Source organism: Gossypium hirsutum, chromosome D08, assembly GCF_007990345.1.
Source record: "Gossypium hirsutum isolate 1008001.06 chromosome D08, Gossypium_hirsutum_v2.1, whole genome shotgun sequence".
Classification (NCBI taxonomy): Eukaryota; Viridiplantae; Streptophyta; class Magnoliopsida; order Malvales; family Malvaceae; genus Gossypium; species Gossypium hirsutum.
The window spans coordinates 59468870-59488061 of NC_053444.1; the positions used below are offsets into that span (position 1 = coordinate 59468870).

General features: G+C 34.5%; 1 protein-coding gene across 1 annotated transcript; it reads left to right on the forward strand.

Annotated features, from left to right (window-relative positions):
• The first annotated feature begins 295 nt into the window (after positions 1-295).
• Positions 296-2354, forward strand: LOC107931272 (MYB-like transcription factor ODO1). The gene is made up of 2 exons (XM_016863116.2): positions 296-963; positions 1379-2354. The coding sequence occupies exons 1-2, from the start codon at positions 701-703 to the stop codon at positions 1902-1904; spliced, it is 789 nt and encodes a 262-aa protein (XP_016718605.1). The 5' UTR covers positions 296-700; the 3' UTR covers positions 1905-2354.
• Positions 2355-19192: the final 16838 nt, after the last annotated feature.

Genomic DNA, 19192 nt, shown 5'->3' on the forward strand with positions numbered 1-19192 from the left:
TTAGCAACGAATAAGTTATTTCAATACTATTTGAGCTAGGTTTTGTTGTAATTCTTTTCTCTCTTGAATGAGGCTTTTCCAATAAAGAAAAAAAAACTAATAATATATCAAGTAAATTGATAACTCTAATCGCAAAAATTACTACTACAATTAGGGTACACGTTAACGTGGTGATGACGAAATGGGTGATGGAATGGTTGAGTAAGAGTGCAATGAGGGAGAGTGGGGTTGTGTAGGAAAATGGGAAGAATTTTTCTATTTCTTTTCCTTTTTTCCTTTTGGAATTGCTTGGATGTTAGCCATATGATGTCTTTGGGTCATCCATCATCCACTCTCCCCATCTCTCACTGTTTTTCTTCTGTATCTACTCACAGCAGAACACCCTATTTTAGTTCCAACATCGCTTTCATAACGCGATGGTGGACCCTGGAATATCTCTCCCCTTATCTCTCTACAAATCCTGCATTTTATATAAACATATATATTACTTGGTAAATTGCATAATCTCCGATTTTGTGTGTGTGTGTATATGTATGTATGTATGTATGTATATATATATAGATATCACCAGCTTTTGAAAGCTGCTCCAGGACTTTATATAAAGGTGGGTGTGGGGCTTTTGGGTCTTTACAGGTACAGAATTGGTGAGACTAATTACTTACTATTAGTGTAATTAGTTTGTGTTTAGTGGGACTAAGTTATGGGTAGGCAGCCTTGCTGTGACAAACTGGGTGTGAAAAAAGGGCCATGGACTGCCGAGGAAGACAAGAAACTCATTAACTTTATCCTCACCAATGGCCAGTGTTGCTGGCGTGCTGTTCCTAAGCTTGCCGGCCTCCGCCGCTGCGGTAAGAGCTGCCGCCTTCGGTGGACTAATTACCTTCGGCCTGACTTGAAGAGAGGCCTTCTTTCTGAGACCGAAGAACAGTTGGTTATTGACCTTCATGCCCGTCTTGGAAATAGGTTATTTAGACTCCCTTTTACGTGTTATTCTTTGTCCTGCATTACTCCATGCTCTCTTTTCTGAGATAGATTCCTGCATATATATATATATATATATATTCATCTTATTTTCAAGTTCTGGGTCATGGGGGTTGATGAAGAAGATATTCTGCATCAACTACAGAGAGATAGCTTATACTTCATGCATTTTGAAAAGATGCACCTAAAAATCATATCGTTAAAAGGGGAACATGAATATTTTTGGTAAAGTTAAACACTGGTTTATGGAGTTTCTGCAGCTCCTCGCTTGCTTGAAATCCAAATATTTGACATCTTTGCGACAGTCCTCTGTCCTCCTTGAAAGTTTGATTTGTTGATGAACTTGACGTTTCCAGTATTAAACTTAATATCAGTTATTTTTCTTTTCTTTTATCAGGTGGTCGAAGATTGCAGCCAGGTTGCCAGGCAGAACTGATAATGAGATCAAGAATCACTGGAACACCCATATCAAGAAAAAGCTTATTAAAATGGGAATCGATCCCGTTACTCACGAACCCTTGAACAAAGAAGCTAGGACCCAAGAAAGTTCATCCCATGCTCATCATTCTGCAGATAACCATACCACAGAAAACGATGGCATAGCCAATTCATCAGAGGATAATTCAAGTTCACCAACTGAGAATTGCTCTGCTACTGACGACCCCAATTTGTTAGACGCTATTTGCAGCGATGAATCTTTATTGAATAGCTTATGGATGGACGAACCTCCCCTAGTGGATGTTTCATGGACCAGTGTATCAGCAGGAGAAACCAACTGCAACCTCACAAGCTTACCGTCTTGGGAGGAGGACTGCGCATGGTTGCTGGATTGTCAGGATTTTGGTGCTAACGACTTTGGGTTCGATTACCTAAACGACATTGAATTGAACACGTTAGAGATGGGCGATAAATCGGTAGCCTGATGCACCGTAGTTGAAGGTTTGAGTAAAAAATTATCAAAACTAATTACTCAAAGCTTCAAGTTAGGTGCATGTGTTAACAAAAATATTAGTTGATTTTGGGTCTCGTTCCTGTTTTTTCATAATACTAATGCTGGAAGGTCCAAGGTGATACCATTACCTATTCCAAAGTGATACCATTACCAACCCTCATAAATTTCTTGATGCCTTGCAAATATGGTAATCTTTCTTCTGTAAAATGACAGGGAAACGATTATTAAATGAAAAAAGAAGAAGAAGAAGATAGAGACACATTAGGCATGATAAAAAGTGTTGGTGGGTTTTGTGAACGTGAAACCTCTTGTATATATTTATTTATTATATATGAATAAAGTTATACAGATAAAAAGAACTGCTGCATTGTTGTAATTTAAGTTTTCTCAAGGAATCTGTAGCTCAATTATTTACGTTGCCCATCACAGATTAAAATTTTTTATTCATTTTCTCTCATGCTTTTAACCGAGGACATCTCAAGATCAATGAAGATTTGCGGCCAAATTACTTATACTCCAATTGTGATGTCAAAAGCATTTAGTTTTTAAAAAGAATGAATAAAGAAATCACTAGTTTGCTGCTGATGCTGGCTACAAGATATTACCACACTATGTTGCTGCAGTCTTTTCAAATGTGTGTCCTACTGTTAGTATTGTGTGACCTAAATTCTAAGAGATTGCTTGCAAGTCAAGTTAAACAAAAATATACTTTCTTTCTAGAAGATTTAGTATTTATTAGTATAATATATTTAGCATTTATTAGTATAGTTTATTTGACTTACTAATTTAGCCTATAAATAGGCTCCTTTACAATCTTAGAATTAAGAGACACCCATTAGATTAGAACTCATAACACATTCAGAGAATTTTGTGTTTACGTTTGAGGATTCTTTGTTTTTCGGGTTTTCGGGGTTTAGTTTTTATCTCCATCTTTTGTACTCTTCATTCTTTTGCCATTATAGTAAAATTATCTTTGCCCGTGGTTTTTTATCCTCTTTTGAGGGGTTTTTCCACGTTAAATTTGTGTGTTCATCTTCTCAATTTCTTCTACTATTTTTACTTGTTCGTTGCTTATTCGGGACGATCCTAACAAGTGATATCAGAGCTAGTTTAACTTTCATAGATCAGCCCGGTCAGAGATGGCAGCAACAAGGTTTGAAATTGAGAAGTTCGATGGTGAGACAAATTTCAATCTGTGGCAAGTTCGGATGATGACAATTCTAGTTCAAAATGGCTTGAAAAAGGTTGTTACAGAGAAAAAGCCTGAGAATCTAAATCAAACAGAATGGGAAGAGCTTGATGAAAAGGCCTTGTCTGCAATCCAGTTGTGCCTCGCGAATACAGTATTGCAGGAGGTATTGATGGAGAAGACCTCATTCGCCTTGTGGAAAAGGTTAGAAACTCTTTATGCGACTAAGTCTCTGGCTAACCGTTTAGTGTTGAAACAACGTCTATTTACGTTTCGCATGAACGAAGGTGAGCTTCTTAAAGATCACATCAGTCAATTCATTACTCTTTTAAATGATTTAAAGAACGTTGAGGTTCATATTGACGATGAAGATCAAGCTATGCTATTATTGTGCTCTTTACCCTCTTCATACAAGTCTTTCAGGGAGACCCTGATTTATGGCAGAGACAAACTCTCGTTGGAAGATGTGAAAGGTCATTTGTTGAGTGGAGACAAACTCGACAATGAGTTTGATTTGAATAGCAAAGCAGATAGACAAGCTTCCGTTTTGGTAGCATCAAAGAAACGAGACAAAAGGTGTCGCTATTGCAAAAAGTTAGGTCACGTCAAAGCAGATTGTTTTAAACTGCGAAATAAAAGAGCTGCTGAGAGTAACGAGGAAGATGTAGCTGGTGCTAATTTGGTCGATGAAGGCGGTGATGATTTCTTGTTAGTGTCAACGAGCGATAACTCCAAGCTTACGTCTGAGTGGATCCTAGATTCAGGATGTTCTTTCCACATGTGTCCCAATAGAGAATGGTTCTCCACATACAGTTCAGTTGAAGGTGGAGTTGTGCACATGGGAAACGATTCATCTAGTAAAATAATCGGTATTGGTACTGTTAAAATTAGGATACATGATGGGACGATTAGGACACTCTCAGATGTCAGGTATGTACCTGATTTACGAAAGAATCTCATCTTCTTGAGTATTTTAGACTTGAAAGGATGCAGAATCAACATCGAGTCGAGCGACATTAAAGTATCTCGTGGAGCTCTCGTTTTGTTAAAAGGTAAAAGAACCGGCAGTCTTTATATTCTGGAAGGTTCTACAGTGACCGGTGAAATCGGACGTCCCTCGTCCGTTACGGAGTCAAAGTCAACTCATTTGAAACGGAGGCAACTTGGTCATAGGAGGGAAAAAGGTATGACTGTTTCGTTGAAGAGAGGTTCTCTTTTGGATGCAGGTTTTGAAAAGTTAGGGCACTGTATTCGTGAAAATCAGACTCGGGTTAGTTTTGATTTGGCAGTGCACAAGTCGAAGGCTAGAAGTCTTCCAGCTTCTAAGCATAGATTCGACTCAGTTAATTCCCTGCATAGTTCAAGATAGGCCCGTGGCGGGTTTTGGCAAAGATGGCATTGAAAGAATTCGTGTCAAGGTGGAGATTGTTAGAATTGTGTGACCCAAATTCTAGGAGATTGCTTGCAAGTCAAGTTAAACAAAAATATATTTTCTTTCTAGAAGATTTAGTATTTATTAGTATAATATATTTAGTATTTATTAGTATAGTTTATTTGACTTACTAATTTAGCCTATAAATAGGCTCCTTTACAATCTTAGAATTAAGAGACACCCATTAGATTAGAACTCATAACACATTCAGAGAATTTTGTGTTTACGTTTGAGGGTTCTTTGTTTTTCGGGTTTTCGGGGTTTAGTTTTTATCTCCATCTTTTGTACTCTTCATTCTTTTGCCATTATAGTAAAATTATCTTTGCCCGTGGTTTTTTATCCTCTTTTGAGGGGTTTTTCCACGTTAAATTTGTGTGTTCATCTTCTCAATTTCTTCTACTATTTTTACTTGTTCGTTGCTTATTCGGGACGATCCTAACACCTACATTCATGTCAGACACATATTTAAAGATACTAGTATTGAGATATAATCTTTCACAGTCTTTCTATGTATGTAAAAAAATTTAAATAATTAGACTCTTACAATATGATCTTGTGTAATCTTTGCAAATCATCGGTTAATAAGTGACTTGGTATTTATAATTTTTTGATATTTTTTACATTTATTTTACGATTTATGTTTGAGGTTCGAAAAAATTTTTCCGTCTCTTGTTAGTGGCTTGGGAAGCATAATTTAGGCAGGTAGAATAAGTTGATTTCAACACATTCTCCATTAATATTCCATGCACTTTACACCTTGTCACCATTTATGGGGGGAGCTTCAGAAAATTAAACAAAAATTATTTAAGCACTAATTGGGTTAATGCCACTTCTAAGCAATAACTTGATCATGCTAATTCTCTCAATCTTTTAGCCATTAGCTTTTATTCAAAGTGCTTCTAAATTATATGTTTCTAAAGCCAATTGTTATAGAATTCACTTTATAACCTAACACCGCCAATATTTTTTTCTTCAGCCAAAGGCCATGTTTTTCTGTTTTCCATATAACATAATACTTTAATTCAGTCTTTTCTTTTTCTTTAATATTGCTTCACCACAGCTGATACAGCTTTCCAGATTTTTATGAAGTTGAAATATGTCATTATATCTTTGCTGAATTAATTAACATTTATTTTCTTGCAAGGGCAATGCTTGTGTCACATTGTACAACAATCCTTAGACAAGAAAATTAATTATTTAGCTCAAATAAATAATTCATCATGACTGCAATATTAGAATAGTGAAAAACAATACTTAACTTTTAACTTTTATAAGCCAAACACAAATAATATACAGAATTGACAATGTCTGCAAGATGATATGTCACCATGAGCTTGATGTACAAGATTTTGCAGTGACCAACAAGAAGCAAATCTTAATCAATGGAAATTTTTGAGTTTCTGATTAGACCTTTAGTTCAACACAAGTATCGTTGAGAATAAATAACACAAGTAATTCACATATCTTGTTATAACAAAATTTAAATTATTCCTGAAATGATTCTCCTAACAAGTAAAACTTCAGTTTATACAATATTGTAGTAAAAATTTGTCTTGTAAAAAAAAGTAAGGAATTACTTAACAGAAACAACATGAAATGACTTGCAATTCCATTTATAAAGAGTAAGGGAGAAATGGTCCCGGGAACAATTAACAAGGAATTAGAAAGGAAGAATGTGGATAAGTCTGGAAAAAGTTGAAGGAATTTGTTAAATAAACTTAAATGAAAAGTTAAGAGTTATATAAGTGAAAGGTCAAGAGTTATGTTGTTTTTTTTAAGGGGTTTAAATTAGTAGTTTTTTGTTTAGGAGAATGAAAGGTCAAGAGTCATTGGTTATTATTATTTATTAGATTTTAATATTTTCAGTTTTTTTTAAAGGGTTATCTATAATCTATAAATAGTTTGTAAGCATTTTATATGAACGTGAACAATTTTACATTGAGAACAATTTTATCAAATTGGTATCAGAGCTATGGAGAGTGTGACCAGTAATGTGCCGCTGCCTCGACTAACAAAGGTGAACTATGAGAATTGGAGCATCCAAATGAAAGCTCTTCTCGGGTCTCAAAATGGTGGGAGGTGGTCCAAGAAGGTTTCGTAGAACCGACAACTACTGCTGGATATACGGCGGCTCAAAATAAGGCGTTGAAAGGAATGCGATCGAAAGATAAGGCGGCATTGTACATGTTATTCTGAGCTGTTGACGAGTCGGGCTTTGAGAAGATTGCAAGTGCGACAACTTCAAAAGAAGCGTGGGACATTTTAGCAAAGGTGTACAAAGGAGCTGACCAAGTTAAACAAGTCCGCCTTCAAACTCTTCGCGATGAGCTGGAAGGCATGAAGATGAAGGAATCGGAAGGTGTCTCCGACTACATCACTTGTGTTCAAACCGTAGTGAACCAACTCAATCGAAATGGAGAAGCGTTAACCGATGCACGAATTGTGGAAAAGATTTTGAGATCGTTAACTGACAGTTTCGAGAATGTCGTATGTGCCATAGAAGAGTCAAAAGATCTAGCAACGCTCACAGTTGATGAACTCCTCGGTTCTCTCGAGGCATATGAACAACGTAAGAAGAAGAAGAAAGAGGATACACTCGAGCAAGCACTTCAAACCAAGGCATCAATCAAAGACGAAAAGGTTCTCTATTCTCAAAGCTTTCGAGGTAGAGGTCGAGGTCATAGAGATCGAGGAAATGGCCGTGGTGGAAAAGGTCATGGTCAAGAAGGGAATTATAAGGAGAAGGAGCATTCAAACCAACAAAATTGGCGTGGAAAAAGACGTGGTCGTGGAAGAGGCGGATGGTCAATTTATTCTAATGTCGAGTGCTACAAGTGTGGCAAATATGGTCACTATGCGAAGGATTGTAACTTTGATAAGTTTTACAATTGTGGTAAGGCGGGACACTTTGCGAAGAATGTCGCGTCTCAAAAAAGGTGGAAGAGACAACCAACCTAACCACGGAAAATAAGGAGGCAAAAAAAGGTTTTCTCTTGATGGCACACAACGAAGTCAACACCAACAACAACATGGTATGGTACCTTGACATGGGTGCGAGCAACCATATGTGCGGGCACAAGCACCTATTCAAAGAGATGCGAAAGGTTGAAACGGGACATGTGTCGCTTGAAGATGCGTCGAAGATTGAGGTAAAAGGCCAAGGTACCGTTTGTTATTTACAACAAGATGGGTTAGTTGGATCAATCCAAGATGTGTATTACGTACTAGACCTCAAGAGCAACATTTTGAGTATGGGGCAACTCATGGAAAAAGGTTATTCGGTATTTATGAAAGATCAGGTGTTACACTTGAAAGATAAGGAAGGGCATTTGGTCGCTCTAGTTGAAATGGAGAGAAATCGCATGTACAAATTTGAAAAGTGTTCGAGGAAAATGTTTGCGAGTCGACGTTGAAGACAAGGTGTCATTATGGCATCTCTGTTTTGGCCACTTACATTATGGTGGTCTAAACGAGTTAGCGAAGAAGAACATGGTGCATGGGCTACCAGACGTAGACTATGAGGGAAAATTTTGTAAAGAATGTGTGCTTGGCAAGCATGCGAGAATTTCGTTTCAAAAGAAAGCAGAATATCGGGCTAAGAAACTTCTCGAATTGATTCATACCGACATATGTGGACCAATCACCCCCGAATCTTTTAGTGGTAAAAGGTATTTCATTTCTTTTATCGATGATTTCTCAAGAAAAACTTGGGTTTATTTTCTTAAAGAAAAATCTGAGGCATTCGAGGTGTTCAAGAAGTTCAAAGTGATGGTGGAAAAAGCAACTAGTAGATACATCAAATCTGTACGATCTGATAGAGGTGGCGAGTATACTTCGACGGCTTTCATGGAGTATTGTGAGGAGCAAGACATAAGACGATTCCTAACCGCACCGTACTCTCCCCAACAAAATGGTGTGGCCGAGAGGAAGAATCGAACTATTCTCGACATGATTCGATCAATGCTCAAGAGCAAGAAGATGCCGAAGGAATTTTGGGTGAAAGCCGTACAATGTGCCATCTATGTGCAAAATCGATGTCCACATGCGAAGTTGGATGATCAAACACCACAAGAGGCTTGGAGCGGAAAAAAACAATCAGTTTCTCATCTCAAAGTATTCAGTAGTGAGGCCTATGCACATGTGCCGGATTAGCGAAGAACGAAGCTCGAAGACAAAAGTAAAAGGTTTATTTTTATTGGGTATGATGAAAAAACAAAAGGATACAAGCTACTCGACCCGATAAGTAAGAAGGTTATGGTAAGTCGTGATGTACGATTCAATAAAGCAAGTGAGTGGGATTGGAATAACTCAACGGAGGTTATCATCAAAGATGGAGGATCATCAATTGCTACACCAACAATCATACCGACAAATCCTGAAACTACCGATGATGAAGATGAACCGCAACAACCAAAAATGAGAAGTTTGCAAGATTTGTATGATTCAACAAATGAGGTACATATTGTATGTCTTTTGGCAGATTCCGAGAATATAAGTTTTGAAGAGGCGGTGCTAGACAAGAAGTGACAAACTGCTATAGACGAGGAGATTAAAGCAATTGACCATAACAACACATGGGAGTTAACGGAATTACCGAAAGGAAGTCAGCCCATTGGTGTAAAGTGGGTGTTTAAAAGAAAGATGAATGCTCAAGGCGAGTTAGAACGGTACAATGTGCGACTTGTTGCAAAGGGATATAAGCAAAAAGAGGGGATCGATTATGACGAGGTATTTACTCCCGTTGTAAGAATGGAGACAATCCGATTGCTCTTTGCACAAGTAGCTCAATTTAAATGGCCGATATTTCAAATGGATGTCAAGTCAGTATTCTTGAATGGTGTGCTCGAAGAAGAAGTCTACATCGAACAACCACCCGGGTACATGAAAAATAGAGAAGAGAAGAAGGTTCTGAAATTGAAGAAGGCACTTTACGAGTTGAAGCAAGCACCGCGGGCATGGAATACTCGTATCGATACATACTTCAAAGAGAACGGGTTCAAACAATGTCCTTATGAACATGCCCTCTATGTGAAGAAGAATGGAGGTAATATGCTATTTGTTAGGTAATATGTTATTTGTTGCTCTTTATGTCGATGACCTCATTTTTATGGGGAACAATGGTGAGATTATACTAGATTTTAAGAGCAAGATGACATAAGAATTCGAGATGACAGATTTGGGTTTAATGAAGTATTTCCTTGGTTTGGAAGTTAGACAAGAAGAGACAGGTATTTTTGTGTCACAGGAGGCATATGCAAAGGAAATTTTGAAGAAATACAATATGGCACATTGCAACCCGGTATCAACACCAATGGAACCAGGTGTAAAACTCTCGAAATTTGATGGAGGAGAACGAGTCGACTCGAGCAAATACCAGAGTTTGGTGGGAAGCCTTCGCTATCTCACTTGCACAAGGCCTGACATTTTGCTAAGTGTTGGCATTGTAAGTCGGTTCATGGAGGAGCCGGTTTATTCACATTGGAAGGCGTTGAAGCGAATCCTACGATACATTCAAGGAACGGTGTCACTCGGGTTATTTTATTCAAATATGGAAGATTACAAGTTGATTGGGTATTCCAACAGTGATTTGTGTGGAGATTTAGACGATCGAAAAAGTACATCGGGATATGTGTTCTTTTTGGGTAATACGGCGTTTACTTGGCTTTCAAAGAAGCAACCAATCGTGACACTCTCGACATGTGAAGCTGAATATGTTGCAGCATCTTGGTGTGTGTGTCATGCTATATGGCTCAGAAATTTGTTGGGCGAGTTGGAGCAACAACAACTTGGTGCAACTGAGATACGAGTTGACAATAAATCAGCGATTAAGTTGGCAAAAAACCCAGTGAATCATGAGAGAAGTAAACACATTGACATTCGTTTTCATTTCATCCGAGATCATGTAAAGGAAGGAAGTGTGAAATTAGTGCACGTGGCAAGTCGAGACCAAGTCCCGGATATCTTCACAAAACCGCTACCGATGGTACTCTTCGACAACTACAAGAAATTAATCGGCATGAAAGATGCCAAAAGCATTTAAGTTTACATGGGAGTTTTGTTAAATAAGCTTAAATGAAAAGTTAAGAGTTATGTAAGTGAAAGGTCAAGAGTTGAAAGGTCAAGAGTTATGTTGTTTTTTTTAATGGGTTTAAATTAGTAGTTTTTTTTGTTTAGGAGAATGAAAGGTCAAGAGTCATTGGTTATTATTAGATTTTAATATTTTCAATTTTTTTTAAAGGGTTATCTATAATCTATAAATAGTTTGTAAGCATTTTATATGAATGTGAACAATTTTACATTGAGAACAATTTTATCAGAATTTGGGTAACCTGACCTGACCTCTCTAAGCTGTGAGAGTACAAAGTGGAGTGTTCAACCATTTGGGTATTTTGTGGTTAACTTTGAAATCAAATTGAGTCATTTTCTTTAAACATTACACCATTTTCTTTGCCAGATGTTATAATCGGTTTTGTGAGGTTTATATAAGGAAATGTGTCTCAATATTCTTCAAATAATATTCATATTGCCATCTGAAATGTAAAGTAAAAAAGCTATTGCGTACCACAGTGGTCTAATTATGCTACACTTTTATTGTTTGTATAGGGAAAAAAAAGGGGGTTGTGTAGATGGAGCATGCTGAGAAGAATACGGGTGGCATCTCAATAAAGCAAGAGTACTAGAATGTTTCAAACTCGGCATCACCAAAGGCATGTTTTCAACAACACTGTTGGGGTTGCAATCATGACTCTTCTCTTTTGGTCTTTCCCTAAGTAATGGAGAGTTGAGTTAGAAAGATTAGGGTTTGGGTCATGACTCATGAAACTTAGGATTTCCAATTTGAGCTTATCTGATGAAACTTTAGAAGCAAGTTGCCTTCCAACATACACAAAATGTGCTATATACATGACTCCCAATTGAATACAAAATTCTTATTCATGAGTAAACGATAAGACAAGCTTCCCTTCAAATTAGTGGGGAGACAGATTAGAGAATGAAGGTTGAAAGGGTTTAGGGGAGGGATTGATTTGATTGGGCTCTTACAATGAATTCAGCAAGAGAAAACCAACCATATCCCCATTTTAACTAAATGGATCGTCTAAATGTCTAAATGAAAAATGAAAGCCCAACCAAGAAAGAAAACAACCTTGCTATAATTTTCCAATTTTTTCCACATAATGAAATTTAATAGTAATAATTCATGGTATATTAAAAGATTTTCACATTATAAAAATTTAGCATGGGATAAGGAAAAAAATAAAATATTTGTGGAGGTAAAAATTGCAACATAAATTATATAGCTTTTAGTGGTATTTTGTAAGTTATATTTTCACAATAAGTCTTTTTGATTTGTTTATATTTAATAATTTAACTTACAATTTTATTCGCTAAAAATTTTAAAACCATTTTAAAAAAGTCTTTTTAAATTTATCATTATTTCTATAAAATTAAATACACTATTAAGATTAAAATGGATATTTAAAAATATAAATAATGTTGTAATAAATTATTTAATGGTCACAATATTTTAAATTTAATTAACAATTTACATTCACTAATTAATAATTAAAATTGAGTTAGAAACTATATATAAATAGAATTCCTCGCAATTTACTCTTATAATATTTATATTTTAAAAATAATTTCAAATATTGTTTATTCAAATTCGATCTAATATCAATTATCATGTTTTTAAGATTAAATTATATATTATTATGTTTTAATTTCATAAAGATATTATTAATAAAACATTACAAATTTTATGGAAATTTTTAAGAAATAATTAAATATAATTTAATTAATGCATACAATGCGTGGGTAAAGAAAACTAGTATATTAGATTACAAGAAAATATATTGTTTTACCTCATTTTAACTAAAAAGAAAATGATGGTATGATCTTTCATAAAAGTAGAATTTGTTGCAACTCTATTTCATTTTTAATAATTTACGATATAAAAAAATAAAATATATAGTTTTATATTATTATCTATTTATTTTTATAATTAAATTTAAATAAAATTATTTTGAAAAATTAATTAATTGAAATTCGGATCGAACTGGACCGAGAATAAAAAAATTAATTGATACATATTTAATATCTCTTTTAATTATTATTATTATTTACTTTTACTTTGATTAATCAATCAAACTTAATTATTTAATATACATTCATTTTTTATTTGTTTTCATATTTATTTTAATTAAATTAACTTAATCAAATTTATGAATTTATCGAATAAGAATAACATATTTTGTTTATTTAAATTATAATTTTTTTATCTATTTCATGCTGCAATAATACTGTTAAAATTTTTTTTAAATCGTTTGAATATCCAAACTAATGAAAGAAAAAATCTGTTATTATATATTTGTATAAAATATTAAGCAAAACGCTTCAATTTAAAAAATATTTATATTATCAGCCGGCATCCCATGGGTAAAAGAAACTAGAATATTTTATTACAAGGTTGTTTAAAAATGAAAATAAAAAATCATGTGGCATTTCGCATATGATCAGCCGATATCCCATGGGTAAAATAAACTAGAATATTTTATTACAAGGCTGTTTAAAAATGAAAATAAAAAATCATGTTCACACTCTTAACTTTTTGGCATTCCGGTATCCCATTGGTAAAAGAAACTAGAATATTTTACTACATTTCGCATTATTACTAGATGACAACTTACTAAAATTTTCTAACCTAGTTCCTAACTAAAGAAAAGAAAAAACAACTTAACCTCGTAACAAAGAAAACACATAGGGTTGATCCCTTTGGTTTATCAACCGAAGCTTTCTATTTTTTCACTATGACAAATGAAATTTGGTGTTTTGGATCACTTTGAATTTTATTTAAATGGGAAATAAAGTGAAGACATTATGAAATTGATTGGAAAGCTTTGAAAGGTCTTAATTGCTTTGTTGAATTGAGGATTGTTGAGGAAAAGTTGAGAAGACGATAATGTTGGCTTTCTTATAAACTCACACCTTCTTTTATTTTTTTTAACAATTTAATTGTTTTATTTCTTTATTTGTTAAAGCCAAATATCTTTGATTACATACTCTGTGTGTAAAATTAAAGACCGTTTTTTATCACTGCAAGATGAATAAAACCAATTCTATTGAATTAATCTATACTGATTCTTCTTCTATATATAATAGAACACCAAGCTAAATTCTACCGATCGAGACATTGATTTGCTTACCAAATTGGTGCCAAGAACTAGAAACCAATATCATGAGAATCTTCATGGAAATATCAGGTCCAAGCAATTCTATAAAGTCACCACAATAATCCATTTTTGGATCTTTTGTATAGTTTCAGCAATAATTGTAAAATATCAGAAACCCCAATTCACAATTGTCTATAATAAGCAAAAAGAAAAAGATTAAAAGAAATCTTTATTTTGGGTTTTCATTGAAGATCAATACAAAATTTTTTTAATTAATATAATAATTGTAGATTATATTATAAAATAATGTTTACTTGAATTCGTTTAAGTGGTGATTAATTTTTTATTGATTATGCAATTATCAGAATGAGTTCTCTTTTAAGAGCATCCGATTGCATTGGACTTATGATTAATGAGCTAGTAAGAAAATTGATATTTCTTATTCATAGCTACATTTATATAGTTCCGGTTTAATTTGTAATTACTTGGTCAATTTAACAAATTTGGCTATATGATATGTACAGGATGAGTACCGCGTGTTGAGGGTGCGTGTCCATTAGTTGAGATACCGTACAGACGAATGTATTATGCCTTACCTGGAGGCCACTAGATTTGGAACATTGACATTGATCCAAATGGTTGATTTGAGGTCGAACTTAATATTCACCTTGGTTGAGCAGTGGCGCCTAAAGACTCACACTTTTCATTTGTCATGTTGGGAGTGCATTATCACCCTCGAAGACATTGCAATACAACTCAGGCTCACAGTTGATGGTGATGTAGTCACGAGTCCAAGTAAAGTGGTTGAACTTTCGGCCCTCTGCTACCATTTGCTTCGACAGTCGCCCGATGATGGGGAAGGTAGATTTACCGATTTAAAATTTTCCTAGTTAAAAGAAAATTTCCAAACCTTATCGAGTAGTGCAACTGAGTCAGAGCTGATGTGTGCTACTTGATCGTATATTTTGTAGTTGATAGGGGGTACTTATGCCGAACTCAAATAATAGTAAAGTCTACATTATGTACTTGCCCCTATTGGCCCATTTGTATTAGGCTCATTCCTACAATTGGGGCTCAATAGTATTAGCGATGTTGAACCGTGAGCTTTGTCAGGCAATAAAGCATAACACACAAGATATAGGCGGTTGCCTAATACTACTGTAGTTGTGGGCATTGTACAAGATGCCATTTTTGGCATCAGTGGGTCACTAACCCCCTACGTTCCCACTTGTAAATAGGTAACAAAGATAACAACTTGAATTAAGAATTAACAATTTTTTGTTTGGGAATCTATGCTAACAGGTTTAATTTGTTTTTAGATTGTTTTGTTTTCCGAGTATTAGGAAGTTGAAGACACTCGTTGTCTACCTATAGATGATAGAGGCATAACTGAGGACAAGGTAATTTTTAATTAAAAATTAAATTATATTCATTTTGTTAAAATAATTAGATTATGTTATTTAACTAGTGTAACTATCACCATGTTAAATATTGTGCAATTTGTGTCAATGTCATATTCCACACCAGACGTTGTAGCTGTCATTCCACCTGAGCTCATGACCATTCAATTGTATGGTGCATCAATGTACCAGTATTGAACTTTTCAACGGTAGAGTGGTACAATGGCTATAAAGTTCTGCGAAATTTTGGGTGCATACAACATTTTCCAAACCATGCAGTTATATTCGACAATGTCCACATGATTAATAAGAGGAGAAAAAGAATGAAAGAATTAGGTATTGGAACATCGCGAGTATATTACATTGTAGAACGCCTGACTGGAGAGACGAACTCGGTTGCATTCCTTTTTTTAATTTCACTCCCTCGATCCACTACCAACTTTGGTACATTGAGAACAAGTTACCTTATTTATTTGGTGGATAGTTGATGGTAGTCTCGAAACATATGCACTAACAAGGGTCTCATCAAAGTGAATTAAATCAACCACGTCCTGGTCGAGGTGAGCCGTCTCTTGCTACCCAAACTGAGCCCCAGTCTAAGTTTGAGCCTCAACCTTCGAGATCATATTCACAATAGGAGGGTAGTTCTTATCATCCGAAGTTACAGGTTGATAGTTTTGGTTCGAAGTCCCAAAGCTACGCATACCAGTCGGAGATACATGGTTGTAGTTCTAATTATCAGCAATTGCAATCCTCGATGATGGTTGATATGTTTGGCTCGGCATCTTCGTATTCCCAATAGTCCACCCCCCCCCGAATAAACCTTCGTCTATGAAGGATAAGGATGCCAGTTCGGGTGATGAGAATGTTAGAGTATGCCCAAAAACCAATCATGAGATTATTTTAACCACATACTCGTTTTACCTTATTTATTAATATAAGGCGTTGCCATTATTGTTTTAGTTTCTTTTTCTATGTATATAAATAAACTAAATTGTAATAAAGCCCTAAGAAAATATGATTATTCTTAAAAGGTCTTTAGTCAAGTATTATTTTGAGCTTGGACAATAATAATTCATTGAGACTAATGTGAAGTTGATTGATGACAAAGAGTTTTCATTGACATAGGGATGTTAAAATCAATACATGAGTATATGTTAGAGAACAACATATTAGACTAACCCGCTATGAGTATGTTTATTGGATTATTATGTAATAGTCACAATATTACTCATAGTGATGACTATGTATATGATCCTCAGACTTGAGATCATCATTTTCCCAACATCATGAGTCGTATATTTTGATATAGTTAAAACGTCTACCGTAATAGGTTGTACTATAAAGACTGATGTTGGATATACCATAATCTATGTAGTAAGATATGGTTGATCAAGATAGGATTTATCCCTCATACATAATGGAAGTAATATCTTAGGCCTCTTGATGAAATGAGACTAGAAATGTTTGGACATGCTTGAATAAGTTCATATAAGATATCACACTTATTTGTTTATTGCAATTTGCTCAGAGAATCAAGAAATATGATATTGGGCTATACAAGTGTGACTATTCCATGACTTGTGTCCAATCTAGATATTAAGGATAAAAGAAAATAATACATGAAAAAATTTATCACAGAAAGGTTATGTTGAATCACGACTTCTTCTAACTTGGGTGACAATGATGCATTTCTAGATGCCACTCATTGCTTGTAATGTTAGAAACGTTCTAGTATTACTACCAATGTTAAAAGAGCCTACAAGGTCACACCCTATAGTTGAAACGAACAGAATTCAAATTCATTTGGCATTGTATTTAGTTGTCATATAAATTAAATTAGTTGTTGAATTAATTTAATTTGATAGCTACTGTACCATCCCAAACCCGGCTTAGACGTTATGGCCAAATTTGGAGAAGCTATCAGGGTACTCTCCGAAAACTAGGAAAATTATTTAGGCTGGAAGAAATAACGTTGGATTTTAATAAAAACAATTCCTGTGTGTTTTTAGTTAAAATATCCTTCTTATTTAATTTTTAATTCTACCTATTAAATTTATATTTTCAAAACGCACTTATTTACAGTAGAACTTTTTGCTCAATTTAGTTTGGAAAGCACGAATTGAATTTTGAAAATCCCTCGTTTTGTTGATAGTGAAATTTAACTTTAAAAATGAAAAATGGTTTGAACCAGTAAATAAAAGTTCAAAACCAAACAATCCCAAAATGTTCAAAGCAGTTCGATGATATCAAAATAGAATAAACTAGAATTTAAAATAGCAAAAATTATCAAAAGATATTTAACCAAGCTCCCGTCGCACTGACCCGTCCTAAGTTTGGGGGTTACCTAAAATTAAACAGATAGGTGACCTTTCGAGCTCAGTATGTAACTTATAAAAACAGAATCACAGATTTAATTTCAAACATGCTTTCAGAGTTCAATCAGAAAAATATCATAAACAAAAATAGTATCAAAGCATATCAGATGCAGATTTACAACCATACCCCCATCCACTACACACTATATAGGGTATTAAATACCCATCCAGCCCTATACGCCGCTTAGTTTCGGTATGACACTTTTCAGAATATTTGCAGCTTAGTTGCTAGGTCAATAGGCGATTCATTGCCAAATACAGATATATGTATGACTGAGCCACCAAATACGATAGATAAATTAAACTGCTCACACTTCCTCCATATACACAAATCCCATCCCAATGCACATGCAGAATTATCAGATGTTAGAAATGTACATGTCATACATCCTTTAATAACAAATACAAATCATGCTTATCACATTACAGATCATACATATCGTATTACAAATTGTACTTATCACATTTTAGATAATATTGAACAAATAACATATTAAACACATGTACTTTTAATCGTATTTTGCACAACAGAATTCTAGATGTAAAATACAATTAAACATACGTGTGCCCAAGTTCCAGATTCCAGATTGTGTGCCAGGCCATGTAGGCCACACTATAGAATAAACATACGTACTTTCGACTCATACAACAAGTACAACCTTAGAGAGAAATTTTGAAATTTGGGCCCACATGCTCGTGTGGCCCACATGGCCTGGCACACTGTCTCACACATGCCCTGCCTACCACACGACCTGGCACACTGTCTCACACATGCCCTGCCTACCACACGACCTAGCACACGAGCCATGTGGCGTCGACAACCCCAATTTTTGGCTTTCACTATTCGTTGTTTTCTAGGGTTTTCGTTACACACCTGGAAATTTTCTGACGCAAATCTAATCACGAAGTATTTAGAACCTAAAATCAGTATTCAGAACATTCCAATTAGCAACGAACTCCCAATTAAAACCCTTAAAACAACCAAAACATCAAATGATAAAACCTTAACTTCACCAAACAATATGCAACAACTTGCCCAATTCGAACAGCCACTTCCAACGACCAAAAAGGTATTTGCATCCAATTGTTATTCGAATTGTAAAATTCAACTCGACTCAAACTCAAAACTCAAATTACTTATTTGAGTTTACTCGAATAACTCGATTCGATTAACTCGAAATTTAAATATTTTTCAATTTTTTCGAATCGAATCGAGTTGTAGTCACCCCTATGAACAATTCAAATATAATTATATTAGTAATTAACTTCCATCAAATTAACTCTAAAAACCCGAATTAAACACTAAAAAATTAACATTATGTTGTTTAGATATTAAAATATATAACTTTTCTTAAAAAAATTTATCAAACTTGACATATTAAATCAATTATTTGAAGTGTTATCAAATTAAATATTTAAAATTTATTTTCAGTTTTTCTAAAGAAAAACCCATTTTCAGCTCAATCATGTACTAGTTTTAGACAAATTGTATAAGTATTTTATTTAAATAGTAAACTAATCTTATTTACAATAACTAAGTAAACCAAGTTACGTGGTTGGTTATCCTACACTAATTTTTGTTGATAAAATATATTATTGAAAAAAGTTTAAAAAACAAAATTGTATGGGTAAAGATGACTTCCAATCAAGCTGTCTATATAAAGGGCAAACAAGATTGTCATGCTGCACA